Source organism: Channa argus, chromosome 15 (genome assembly GCF_033026475.1).
Source record: "Channa argus isolate prfri chromosome 15, Channa argus male v1.0, whole genome shotgun sequence".
In the NCBI taxonomy this organism is placed as follows: Eukaryota; Metazoa; Chordata; class Actinopteri; order Anabantiformes; family Channidae; genus Channa; species Channa argus.
Window position 1 is genome coordinate 12,581,568 of NC_090211.1, and position 13,809 is coordinate 12,595,376.

The window sequence follows — 13,809 nt, forward strand, 5'->3', positions numbered from 1 at the left end:
CCGTGTTGTGTTGTCCAATCTGGTGTGGCAGGCTTTATTAGGGCACTTCTGCAACACTCCTTTGAGAACCTGTCAGGTTATTCATAACAGTGGCTCAGGTTGGGGCTTCACGACACATCTCTTCTCCTGCAATTTCCTTGCAGCCCAGTAGCTCTCAGGATGTCACCACTACCAAATTCCGTCTGAAATTATGTCTCGTCTTGTCTGTGTCATTGTGGGCATGGTGTTAGTATAGATACTATAACAGGGCTAATGGGCTATACAGGTGCATTGATTTAAAAAAAAAATCAAATCCATACTGAGCTTGTATTTTTGGGAGAATATTAACAGAGATCTCAGTATTGACTGACCCATCTCTAGCTGACAGATCAATGCTAGCTGAGTGGTAAATGAAGGCTCGGTGAAATGGCACTGTAAGCATCTTTTCAAGCCCTCAGGTCATTTTGTCGGTGAACGTTATTTTTGTGGCAGTTGTCATGTTGCAGTTGAGTTCACTTTGAGCCATTAACCCATTTCATATTGATTATCATAGCTCGGAAGTTGGTATGTTGTATTTTCTCTGCTAATAGCGACCATTAGCTCCACATTACTAAACCCTCTTCCCTTTGTAAGATTTGTAACGAAAAAGCGGATTGTATGGCAGCTGAAAATAGTTTCACATGCACTTAAATGACACAGTGACACATTTTTTTTTTTTATAAAAGTGTATTTTGCACAGATGACTAAAAATAAACATATGTAATGTCAGTAAATGTTACATGGCTACATAAAATTCTGATTGGCAGTTAAATATGATAAACAGAGCTTGCCTCACATTCATTAGCAGACCCAGCTCCAATGAAATCATCTTCTCATTACTTGGATTAACATGGCTTCATAGAAATAATTGCTCTCAGCTGAAAAAGCCTTCCATAAATGGATTGTGAAATTTGATTGACTGCTGTTGGTCACTTATATTAGAACCTCAATTACTTTTGGCAGATAGTCTCAGTGGCTGTCTGCTGTAATTAATTGACTAATTACATAGCACTAATTGTACTTAACGTAAATGTTTGCAATCCAGAGATTGGCTGCATTCTGGGTGCCATTAGAACATGAAACTATGGTAATATTGATTGTTAATAGGTTCTAACCCTTTTGACTTTTAAAGTAAAAAAAAAATAAAAAATGAAACAGTGTCCTTGGCTGGTCTGGTGCCACTGATCAATGCCATGTAACATCCAAATGGGAGAAATTCAAAATCAAAGCTGTCGCTATAGCAACGCCCCTGCCAGATTCCACCAATCGATGGTTGCGAGATGCGCCAGGGAAAGGCCAGCGTCCTACATAAAGAGTGCAGGACAGGGAGCCGGGCGGCACACACAGGGCAACACACCTTTCTGCACGAACACGACAAAGGTGCAGCAGCAAGAAGAAGGAAAAGCAGAAAATTGGCACGGAGGAAGTAAGAGAGGGGGAAAGGACAAAGGAAGACAAGCAGGGAATAAAGGAGAAGATATGGTATGCTCATGTGAACAAGGGACCCCTTTTTGGGTCTATGTGGGCACTCTGCTCCTCTTTTTCCACTTCCACTCTGTCACAGTTAAAGGAGGTAAGTTGATGAATGGCAATTTTAGTTGTAATTTTCAGCTTTTAAACAGTGATATTACTCTAGCAACCTATATTGTAAGAGAAGGTGTATTGTTCTATTTTAGTTCAGCTTCCCCCATACTGTCAGTGGATGTGTGGCTCGTGCCCAGCCTCGGGGCAGGGGATGGGTATTTATCTATATTCTACTCATCCTGTCCTCATCTATCTGTCTGCTGGGTGCAGGGAAAGACAGGCGCGTGTATTTGCTGCCTGGCTTTGTGCCGGCTCAGTGGTACAGTACTGTGCAACACAAAGCGAAAGCTTTTCTTACTAAAATCTTACTTTGAATGATTTTGAACAAAGCCAGTGAAGGCCACATTCCTCTGCTGTCAGTTTAGATTTGATTTTAAATTCCTTGGGAGCACAGACTCATCTAATCTTAGATATTTAGGGACACTGTTCTGCTCTTCTTAGGTTTAGTGGAGGTCTAATTCATTCTTTAACATAACTTTTTTTGTCTTCTTATATGGCTCAGATGTCTTTAGAGAATCAGAAAATTATACAGATGTGTCATCAGATCTGGCCTTGTAATGAAATTGGTGTTTTTTCAATTGCCTATGCTGTGCCAGATTCACTTGTCAATACACATCCTTTCCTACTCTACCATTTTCAGTTCTCACTGGTTGCTGGCTGGCTAATTGGAAAAAAGGTTTCTTTGAAGTGGGGGTACTTGATTGTGGTAAAAAAAGTGAAAGGCTGTGGAGCATCCATGGGAGCCAAATGTGCCCCTCCTGTATCTCATTAAACCCCCAGTAACAGGCCAACAAGGCTGCTGATGGCTGTGGCAGAGCAGAATGGAAACAGCAGCTTGTCATGCTGGGTCTTTCATGTGTGATTCTTCAGTATGTGCCACTTGTATTTACACTCAATAGGGCCTATAGAAGCAGCCATCCGCAATGCCGCTGCAAACTCAGGATTCTTTTCTGAGCACCTGGTATCAGAGGTTTTCTGAGTCAGCCACCTAGATTGCTGCTTGCGCTCTCTATTAATTGAAATCAAAAGAATAGAAGGATGCACAAGTTTGCTTTTTCCATGACACATCTCAATTGTGGTTTATTAAAAAAGGGCCGGGATGTGCTGTCAAGTTCTTTCTGTGTCAAATCTGATTTAAGTTTTTGAAAAAAATCACATGAATTATGCTGTGAAATCTTACAGAGCAAAGTCGGTTTCATGCAAATCATGGTGCCAAAAACGTGTGATGTAATTTTTCAGTTCATAGGTAATAAAAAAACAGTCCTATAATTTCGTAAGAGCCAGAACTGTAGATTGATACGGATAATGTTCAAAGGAAATTGTAAACGGTGATAATAACATTCCTGTCCAGTGCTACCATTGTCCATAATCTTTTTCTTTCTGCAGCTGCCTTGAAGCAGGAGATAGCTCTGGACAATGGGGCCACGGTGCTAAATCACACCATGAGTTTGGTGCAGCGCATGGAGACCCTGCTGGCCATGGGGAATGGCAGTGATGTAACTCTTCGGGTGCAGACTATCAACACGGATGAGGTGAAAGTGATCCAGGTCCACAGCCTTGTTCTCACCCTGCAGAGCGATGTGTTTGAGGAGCTGCTGCTCACCCGCAATAACAGCGCTGTGGTTCTAAGGGAAACGCCTGACTGTGCAGCTGTCTTTGACAAGTTTGTTCGGTGAGCTTGACTCATGGTTAGAGAGAATCAGGTTCAATTAAACAATCTATCCATTCGAGAATTCACCTGCTTTTGTATACTCCACAGGTATAAACCTATAGGTTTTAACTCACCATTTTGCATCTCTTCAGATCCTTTTTGGACACGTGAGATGCTCCATCTTTTGAAATGTTCTAAAATTACACCTGCTGTTTGAGACTCACCGTCAAATATCGAACAGTGTGGGTTTTAGCAGTGACTCATGTGAGGAGGGAAAAATATATCAATGTTTTGTTTATTTATTTATTTATTTTTTGCATTCTTTTTCTCTTGCAGATATCTTTATTGTGGTGACATCTCAGTGCGGCTTGATCAGGCCATTTCTCTGCATAAGCTGGCCAGCAAGTACCATGTGTGGGGTTTGCAACAGGGCCTGACCCAATACATGACACAACATCTGTCTAGTGATTCCCCCACAGGCCATGTGATTGGTTGGTACAGCTATGCTTTACAAATTGGGGACATGGTCCTACGGGACAGCTGCCTGCAGTACCTGTCCTGGAACTTGTCTTCTGTGCTACAGAGTGCAGAATGGGGCTCCATCAGTGATGACCTCCTCCTTTCCTTGCTCCAGCGCTCTGACCTCATTCTGCAGAGTGAGCTGGAGCTCTATGAGGCATTGGAAGCTTGGATTAGCCAGAACCAACCCGTCAGTAAAACAGTGGAGAGTGCCCTGAGGGCTGTTCGATATGGCATGATCCCCCCTCAGCATCTCTTCCGTCTTCAAAAGCAGTCCTCCCTCATGGTGAAGTATTATGAGTCTATCCGTGATCTCCTCTTTCTAGCTTTCCAGTTTCACTCTGCTTCACCAATCCAACTGGCCAAATACTTTGATGTCAATTGCAGTATTTTTACACCCCGTAACTACCTGTCCTCCACCTGGGGTTCTGCTTGGGTCATTAATAATCCCACCCGTGATGACCGCAGTTTCAGCTTCCAGACCCAACTTGGGCCCAGCAGCCATGACTCTAGTAAGAGAGTGACATGGAATGCCCTATTCTCCCCTCGCTGGCTCCCACTCAGTGCCAGGTCAACATTTACTGAGCTGGGTGCTATGCAGCCCACCCGCACTGAGGGAGGCCGACCTCGCATTATTATAACACCAGCAACTTCTAGTCCAGATTTTGCGGGTGTGAATTTCCAGAAGACCGTTATTGTAATGGCAAGGCAACAAGGAAAGGTGGTGGTTCGCCATGTCTACAACTTTCATCAAAGCACGGAGGAGGCTGGCGATTTCCTGGTAGATGCTGACCTGCAGCGACGTGCCTCAGAGTACCTCATTGACAGCTCCCTCTATCTGCACATTATAATAAAACCTCTCTATCATACCCTTCTTGTTGCCAGGAAGTAAAGAAATGAATATGGTTCGGCATCATCATCGGTTATCCACTCTAAACCCACACAATCACATGCACATATTCCAAACTACATTCATATCACAGCACATGTTTATGTGTCATGGCTGTGACACCTCCAATGTTGATTAGTTTGTGCATTTTGTTGTCTTCCAACTACTTAGTGAGGAGGTGTCGGGTAAAATAAAGTACTCACAATTTAATGGCTTAACAGCTATGACATAAACAACGGTGGGTTTTTTACTAATTAATGCATAGTTAGAAAAGAAAACTTTAATGTACTGTATTTTTATGTTATAGTCACGTTGTTTGTTGAATTTATTAAATCTCTTTGATGTTTAATGTGGTTTGCAGAGGTACTAAATAATTGCTTTAAAATAAAATGTTCTTGCTTTTTAATTACTGTATAATGAATTTCACCATTAAATATAGATTTAGTTAATAATATCTACAGCTGTGTAAACATGTACATGTTTGATTTCATACCAAAATGTGTAAATTAAAGTGCAACCCCATTACCGGTGTTCCTTTGTACACCGTTGTTAACAAGAGAAACGAAAATGTAAACGCTCTCGTTTGGTATTGTTTTTAGTTCCACATTATTTTAATTTAGCAGTTTCACCAGTAGTTCTATGTATTTTCATCCTGAAATGAAGAAATAATAATAAAAGATTATAATAAAAACATCTACGTGTGGTGCCTCGTAAGCTATTAGCAAATAAAAACTTTAAGGAATTATCTCACTGTGATCGAATATTACTGATCAGTTGCTGAAAGTATTGTTTATTTTTCTTTGGTACAAAGTGTGTTTAGACGCTACACATCCCACTATTTCCCGCAAGGCAGGAAATACGTCACATCACGCCGTTGGAACTCGCTGTCAGACTTTGGCCACCAAAAAGTAAGGGTTTGTTAGCAAAGTAACTCGAAGTGTACAACCCGCGCAGACTTTATTTAAAGTTGTGCAATTATCTGCTAATCGATCTTTGAACGTGTGCACTGCTTTCTGAGCCGCTACGGTTGCACGACGACGAAAGCTCTTTTTTTAATCGCTGGTAGATCTTGCACTTCAAGCCAGCGATCCTGAGCTGTAGGGTAGCTGTAGCTGTAGCTGTAGATGCTGGGAGGGAGGGAGGGAGGGAGTAGAAAAAAAAAAAAAGGCAAAAGTCTTTGTGCCTCCCTTCCCCCTCGTCACACCAAAGGGGAAATGTCTCAGCCTAAAGGAGGTAAGTGGTTTTCTGTGTGAGTTTTATACTTTTATTTGAACACCCGTGCACGTACAGCACACCGTAGTGCGGTTTGCGTGGAAGTACTTTAACGTAAGCTAGCTATGATTGTGAAATGTAAGCTTGTCAGGTGCTAAGCTGCATGTATGAGGGTTGAGAAGCTAGCCAGCCTGCTTTTTATATCCGTGCAAAGCGTGTAGACACCCTGCTGTCTGAAGGTATTCATCACAGAGCAGTTGATGGTGTGCTAAACGATGGTTTTGTGGTTAATGTTTGAGCTAAAGTGTACACTCGCATCGCGGCGTATGAGTTCCCGTGTTGTGGTTAGCGTACACTCTACGACAATAAAGGACCTTTGCCAAGCGGTAATTAACAACCAACTTGCCCCGGAGATAGAAAATACTGCACTGATATTAGTTTTTCCTTTTTGGTAAAATTGGACCACAGGTGTTTGTATCTGGTGGCCCCCAGAGTCATCGATCGCTTCGGCTCCTTGTGGCTCGGCGAGTGTTTTAGCGCAAAAAATATTTTTAGCGCCGCGTCCGTAAAATCCCCTTTCTTCTCCATGGTGGAAATTCCTTTATTTTTAAATCAGGTGGCGATGCCAAAGAAGTTGCGATCTCTCTCTCGCTCTCTCTCTCTCTTTCTCTCTGTCTCTGTCCCTCTCTCTCTCTCTCTCTCTGTCGCTCTCTCTCTCTCTCTCTCTCTCATACACACACACACACACACACACACACATTTGGCTTCCGCCAGACAGTGACACAGTGTGCTTGTACTGTACTGAACAAAACACACACATTGGAAAAATCAAGCTCCTTCCTCTGCGTCACTCACACGGAGCATGATGATGACGTCGATTTACATTTCAAGTTACCGCTCAGTACAGTTACACAATCATACTAGCGTTTCCATGGTCGGGAGTACACACTGTTTTGAGAGGGCTGTGTAGATTGGCTGGGTGCTGCTCAGGCAATCACAGCCTTTGGTCTACCATGGCATGTTTTGACTTGCAGCAGCAATCCCTAGTGCAGTCTGTCTTTGTTGACAGTTCACTGGCTGCAAGCAGATACTCCATAGCTGCTACACAGGTTTTGTGCTATTGTGCAGTAAAGCAAAGCCCGAGGTGTTTCAGTGAAAGTATTTTTTTATTTGTTATTTTCTGTCCGGTATGTGCCTTCCCTAAACAAGGGTGGAGTGGGCCTAACTTATGTCTGTTGCAGTGTTGCTCATACTATTGCTGAGGCATGTTTGTAGATTGGGTTCTCCCTAACAGCACTGATAGGGAGGTGTAGAAAATTATCTCTGCGTGAGTCATCAGTGTCTGTATTTGGACCCACGCAAAGGCTATAGCTTCCTGATGGTGACTTGTCACACAGCTGCTGACACCATGATCCCATGCACAATCCAGAAATTCTTGTTCACATTATGTATATATCATTGCACTCTTTGACAACACCTTTTGAATTTCTTTTTTTTTTTACATTTCCTGTAAACGTACACCAGTTCACTGCTGCAATCTATAGTAGCTTGCACAGTGGTGAAAACTTTATGACAACCATAATCAGTACTTATTGTTTATTTGCAGTTCAGGAAAAAAATCTTCAGTATGAATATGCTTTTGAAAAAAAAATTGCAAAATGCAGCATGAGTTGTATTTAGATATAAAACTGACACTGCTTCTGAGAAAATGGGATCTCTGTACATGTACACAACAACATAAATACCACCTGAAATGGTTGTTGTTTAAAAGGGTAGGCATGGGAAAACTGAATGCTGGTCATGATCAACAGGTGTGCACACAATGTATGTCAGCTTGCTGCATATGAGGCTGTGTAGCCACAGGCTGGTCAGAGTGGCCATGCTGACCCTTGTCCCAACATTTATTGGTTTATTTTTCCTGTGCTGCCTGGATTTACTCTGACTGCAGCTGGGGATGATGTCATGGCACTGCTGTGTCCTGTCAGGTTCACATTGAGGTTCAGGTTCATTTCTTGCAGCAGAAGGCTGCACTGAAGCAGGCCTCTGTTGGCCCAAATGAGGACAGGGAACAGCAAATGTGCCAAGTAAAGTGACATCATATTTCCCAAAGGGTCCTGACAGTTGTTGTGTTTCGACCTGATATGTCCAGTCTGACTGGCTTTGAGTCATATCCCACCCTACACCCCAAAGCGCAGGGTAACTTCACACATTGTATGCCATCTCCCCAAATAGGGCTGCTACTTGAGGTAGCATATTACAAGGCTTCTGGTCCATTTACGCTGATCACTAGTAGTAACTAAAACTGAATTATAATCTGCAAAACTATAATCACTGCAAGTTTTCCTGCAGCAGCAAAGTTTTGTTAGCAGTGGGTTCAATTACAGCATGTTACGTTAGATCCCTGGTATGTCAGATGTTTTTCTCTTGTGCCACAGTGTCCATGAGCTTCTCTGGTTTTGTTGCATGAACAAAAGGCTGTCTTATTTGTCAGGTCATCAGAAGGCTTTAAGGCTTTCTTACACAGAGGAAACGCAAGATCTATTTTTGCTTCAGCATCTGTGAGTAAATCACGCTTCAAACTCTCCCCACTACATGAGACTACGGTAGTCTGTCCAGACACTGTAGGCCTATTTTAGGATTGCAGCACAAAATAGTCCTGTCTGACGTTTCATTGACAGGCCATAGAACCTAAAATCTAGCAAAACTTCACTTCCCTTTCCAGCTTGATCTAGTAAGGAGGGGTTTACCCAATCATACTTCCTCCAGAATGGAGTGGTGTGACTCACTAAAAGGTAAATACCACCCACAAAAATAATGTCAGTTTAAAAAAAAAAAAAAATCATTGCTACCTCTTAGTTTTATTAAGAGCTGCTGTATATGTTCCGAAGTGAAGGCTTTCATCACACCAGTGTTTCTGGCTTGAGTTGGAATCATTATGCCTGCCCTGAGCTTGTTTGCAGCAAGAACAGGAAATAACCAGCCATGTCATGTTTCTCATCATATCCCAGTGGGTAAAATCTGGCCCAGTCTTTGCACATGCAGATAAGGGTCAAATATGTTCTATTTTTCCTGTTGACCTTGCAACAAGAGCAAACATGCTGAGGAGGAGTGCCCATGTCAAGAAAAGTTGAGCTGTTTTTCCTGCGTTATTGCTTGTAAGCCCGGTAGCTGTGTCACTCTGGCAGAGACTTGCAGCCCCTTGTGGGAAGTCCCAGAGGCTGCTGGTAAACTGTTTATGAATGGACTGCCGTCACTGATTTAACACAGAAAGGTGTAGCGAGGTTATAGCACCACGCGCTGTATGCTCAGAAATGTGAGTTTATTAAAAAAAATGACAAAAGAGAAAAGATTATCAATGCAGTATGTGATTTATTGGCAGCGATTATAACAGTAAAACTCATAAGAGGAAGGAAGGCCGATTCCCTTGCATTCCCCTCCCTTCCACTTGAGTCATCATACCAATGCCGGTTAGTCATTTAGTTCACCTTCTCTTTGCTGCAGGGCCTCAGCTTTGAGCACATCTAATCTCCAGTTAGATAACAGATCATTTGCTATACTTTGTGTCAGTAGCTACTGCCAATTGATTGCATTGAAACATTCTTTACTGCCAGAATAGCATTAAAACTCCTATAGACCGAAGGGGATATACTGCATGAGTACAAGCAAAAGCAGAATTTGGCATCTCTTCAGACTTCCCTGTAAACATCCTTAAATGTGACAAATGGGCTCATCGAAGTCTGCATGTGAAGTTCATGGCCCTTAGTCCTTCTAAACACTACAGTAATATGATTTGCAGTGTTTGTAGTTTGTGGCTGCTACTAAACGCATCTTTGATGGGCATTGTAGATCAGTAATGGTGTATTTTTGTTCGTTTGTTTTTTTTTTTCAATTTCTTGTTTCTAAGGGAAGAAGAAGAAGCACCCTGGGCTGAAGCTGGCCTCAGAAGTATTTACACAGCCCACACCAGAAGCAGCAAGGTGAGTCTGATTGTTTTTTGTTTTCCTAAGGGGGGGGGGGGGGGGGGGGGGTTATTATATAACTTAGTGCACTTATTGACTAGTAAAGAAAGTTTAAATTGCAATATAGCAGATATTTTTTGTAATCTCATTTTCCATTATGTATTTGTGTCATTAATAAATATGATAGCATAACATTTAGACAATGCTGCGCCTTTTGCTTTTGCTCAGTTTTAATGTTGCACTCTCTCTCCAGTGCCCCTCGAGATCTTGACTCTAAGGCTTGTGTCACAATTGGAGATCAGGTAGAACTGGTTCTCTATTCCTCTCGGACATGCTGTTCTATTTTTTTTCCTGAGCTGAATGCATAACCTAATGTAACATATGCCTACTCTGTCCAGAACTTTTTGGTGAAAGCAGATGACTTGGAGCAGATAGCAGAGCTGGGGAGGGGAGCATACGGGGTGGTGGACAAGATGAAACATGTGCCCAGTGGTGTTATTATGGCTATCAAGGTAGGCTAGGAGACTGCTACTTGGGTTACCTGATTTGGCAGCTCTGTTAATACACTGTGTCTTTAAAATAGAAACCATGACTCAAAGATGTGTTCAACATATGAGCTCAACTTGCAAGCATTTAGATCAGATCTACTGGATCTGTGATATGTTACACTGAGTTGGAGGTCATAGAGAACTAGACACTAGTTTTTTAGTTTAAATATGGCTGCTCTGTAATGAAACTGACAGCCTACCTGTGATGTTTGTGACCACAGAGGATTCGTGCAACAGTCAACACACTGGAGAATAAAAGGCTTTTAATGGATTTGGACATTTCTATGAGGACAGTGGACTGTTTCTACACTGTGACCTTCTATGGGGCTCTTTTCAGAGAGGTAAACTCACCATTTATTTTTTTCATTAATGATTGCCTTCCTGTGTGTGTGTGTGTGTGTGTGTGTGTGTGTGTGTGTGTGTGTGTGTATATATATATATACACACACACACACACTCACATATACTGATGATTTTGTTTTGGGTGACATCATTTTAGGGAGATGTTTGGATCTGTATGGAACTGATGGACACCTCTCTGGATAAGTTCTATAAGAAAGTTTATAGTAAAGGCAAAACCATCCCTGAGGACATCTTGGGCAAAATCACAGTAGCGGTACGTCCCATACCATGTTTTACATAATATCCAATGCATTTACATGCACAGTAAAGAACTAGTTCAACATTTTTGTAGTGTTGCCATCATGGTTAGATTTCCAGGACCACATCTCTCCCCTCAGGTTTTCCATCAGCTCTCTTCACTTTCATCTATCTAATAAAGGCAAAACAGGGTCAAAAATAAATTTGTTATGTATTTGGAAAAACACTAACAATCTGTTCACTAGTTGCAGGTTTATTGCTTGAAGTTAATGTGACTTCTGTTGGTAGCCGTTTTTTGTTTTTTTTTTGTTGTCGTTTTTATAATTGTTTATCTGAAACACTCCTTGGCACCATTAAGATATTTGTTCTTTTCTCTATATGAATCTTTTTTTCCACAGATTGTCAAGGCATTAGAGCATCTGCACCGTAACCTGTCAGTAATTCACAGAGGTAATCAGAAGTTGAAATCCTCACTGTGTATAATATTGGTTTCCTATGGATGGGTCTCATTGCTGGCTATCTGTTGTCATCCTCATTGTTTTCCCAAATACGCCCCTTTTCAGATGTGAAGCCTTCCAATGTTCTGATCAACACTCAGGGCCAAGTGAAAATGTGTGACTTTGGCATCAGTGGCCACCTCGTGGACTCTGTGGCCAAAACAATGGATGCAGGCTGCAAACCCTACATGGCGGTAAGTCAGGACTGAGAGGGTTCAGGAAAAGGAGTCCTGGTACGAAGAAATTATTTCATAGAACCTTACTTATGGATTATATGGCTGACAGCAGCGTTGCCTATTTCAATGTCTGAGGTCTTTGAGTCTCTCAACCTTTGGCATATAGTCACAGGGCAGCAGCTCCAGGCCTCCACTGTCCACAGCACTATCCTTTCAAACACTTGATCTGAAATGTAGGCAAAAAAAAGCAGCTCACAGATTTGTTCATACCCAAGTTGACTGGCTTTTACGTTAACGAGTAAGTTTTTTCATTTCAGCCTGAACGGATCAACCCTGACCTCAATCAGAAAGGCTACAGTGTCAAATCAGACATATGGAGTCTGGGTATTACAATGGTGAGTATGGTTGCATATCAGAATTTGGGTTATGATGGTTAATAGCAATATTTACCATACAACCTCATGAGATCCCATTACAGATTCTGAAATTTTCAAACATAACTTAACAATACTAAGTCCAGGTGACCACTGACAATTTGACAGCTGCAGGGGGAGAGAGGTGCCTGAATAAGGATCAATCCCTTTCACTCAGTTACTTGTTCTACATCCTTTTGTTATGCACATTGTTGGAGAAAGCTGATTAAGAACCTGGTTACATCTATACATTGCAGAGAAATGGGTGTTCTCTGGGAGACATCTACCTGGGAAAATCAGGTTTTGCCAATGTCGGAAACACGCTTTCCCATTTACACGACAGTTAAGAACTCAGCTTAGTGTAACCGTGTCACTTAAGTGCATGTAAAGGTGCTGATTGTGGTGCCAGACCATTAGTAGTTTATGTTGTCATCACTTTAAAGAGCAAAATAGCTTTCAGACATATTTTAGGCCTTTCTTGCTCAGTTACAGAGTTTGACTGTGTGGCTTTTTTTGGGTTGAAGTGTGAGATGCACCTTTTCCAGACAGCATCTAATCATTAATCAACTTCTTGTGACTGCACCCTTGTAGAAAACACATCAGAGGATAGCCCACAGTGTTAAGTATACTAGCTAATATTATTCCATGCTCTGGACAGATTTCAAATTAAAGTGAAACAATGAGATTCTAAATAAATCAGCAGTGTGTAAAAGGAGTCAGTAACTGGCAGTAAGCTAAAGCAACGAGATAACATTATATACACAACGACATTTAGTATTAGAAATGTGGTTTTAGTATTTTGACTCACGAACTGAGGTAATAAAAGTCTGCAGCTTTTCGGTAGAAATATCCCAACACTGTGACAAGGAGAGGCAGCAGGTTGGCACAGGGAGGAACAGGGAGAGATTTAGATCCCTATGTAATAGTTCTACTTACCTTGCAACCAACAAAGTACATGTTGCAGAGAGCCTTGACCAAAATCATAGTATCCTATGTAGTTGTTAAATGGACTCTCTTTTCTCTATTCTCTAAATAAGCCTTTCTCTTTCTCCTAGATTGAGCTGGCCATTTTGAAATTCCCCTACGACTCATGGGGCACCCCGTTCCAGCAGCTTAAACAGGTGGTGGATGAGCCATCTCCACAGTTGCCTGCTGACTGTTTTTCCCCAGGCTTTGTAGACTTCATCTCCCAGTGGTAAAGTTCAGTCTATATGACACTTTTATGTGTTCCTCAATCACATCATTGTTAAAATACTTTAGCCCTGAGTCTCAGCAGGTGTCGCTGTTTGCTCTGTGTTGACTGAAAGACTTGTAATAAGTACAGCATCTCAAGCTCAAACATGACTTCAAGTTATGTTTATATATTTATTATGTGGTTTTATATTTTGTTTTGATACTTTCATATTTTGTTGTTGGGTTCTGTTCTCACCTTTTGCATTCGTTTCTGTTGTTATAGCTTAAGAAAGAAGCCAAATGAGAGGCCAGCTTATACGGAATTAATGGTAAGTATTTGCCTTTTTTTCTCCTCCCCAAAAACATTAGCAAATAGTATACATTATACTTTGCCATCAACAACCTCCTCGTTTTCATGTTGTGCTAGTATGTTTCTCAGTATGTGCTAGTTCTTGTTTTTGTCCACAAGAGGCCAGGGTTACCCACTTAAACCACCAAGATATGGTGGCACATATTGATTGTCATTAAAGAAAAGATTTCTCTTCATTTTATTTCCTTCTTTTGGTGCAG

The 13,809-nt window shown here is 41.6% G+C and overlaps 2 protein-coding genes across 3 annotated transcripts in view; both read left to right on the plus strand.

Moving 5' to 3' along the window:
• The first annotated feature begins 1,272 nt into the window (after positions 1-1,272).
• On the plus strand, positions 1,273-5,330 carry btbd17b (BTB (POZ) domain containing 17b). The gene is made up of 3 exons (XM_067476048.1): positions 1,273-1,591; positions 2,989-3,274; positions 3,590-5,330. The coding sequence occupies exons 1-3, from the start codon at positions 1,288-1,290 to the stop codon at positions 4,662-4,664; spliced, it is 1,665 nt and encodes a 554-aa protein (XP_067332149.1). The 5' UTR covers positions 1,273-1,287; the 3' UTR covers positions 4,665-5,330.
• Positions 5,331-5,549: 219 nt separating this feature from the next.
• LOC137099337 (dual specificity mitogen-activated protein kinase kinase 6) overlaps positions 5,550-13,809 on the plus strand; it is a 10,175-nt gene continuing 1,915 nt past the window's right edge. Inside the window, exons 1-11 of one of the 2 annotated variants that reach the window (XM_067476053.1) lie at positions 5,550-5,569; positions 9,778-9,850; positions 10,086-10,134; positions 10,231-10,344; positions 10,602-10,721; positions 10,880-10,996; positions 11,379-11,430; positions 11,544-11,671; positions 11,971-12,048; positions 13,122-13,261; positions 13,523-13,568. In XM_067476053.1, the coding sequence (XP_067332154.1) occupies positions 10,306-10,344; positions 10,602-10,721; positions 10,880-10,996; positions 11,379-11,430; positions 11,544-11,671; positions 11,971-12,048; positions 13,122-13,261; positions 13,523-13,568 (720 nt within the window). In that variant the 5' untranslated portion in view covers positions 5,550-5,569; positions 9,778-9,850; positions 10,086-10,134; positions 10,231-10,305. The other variant, XM_067476052.1, reaches the window with a different exon arrangement.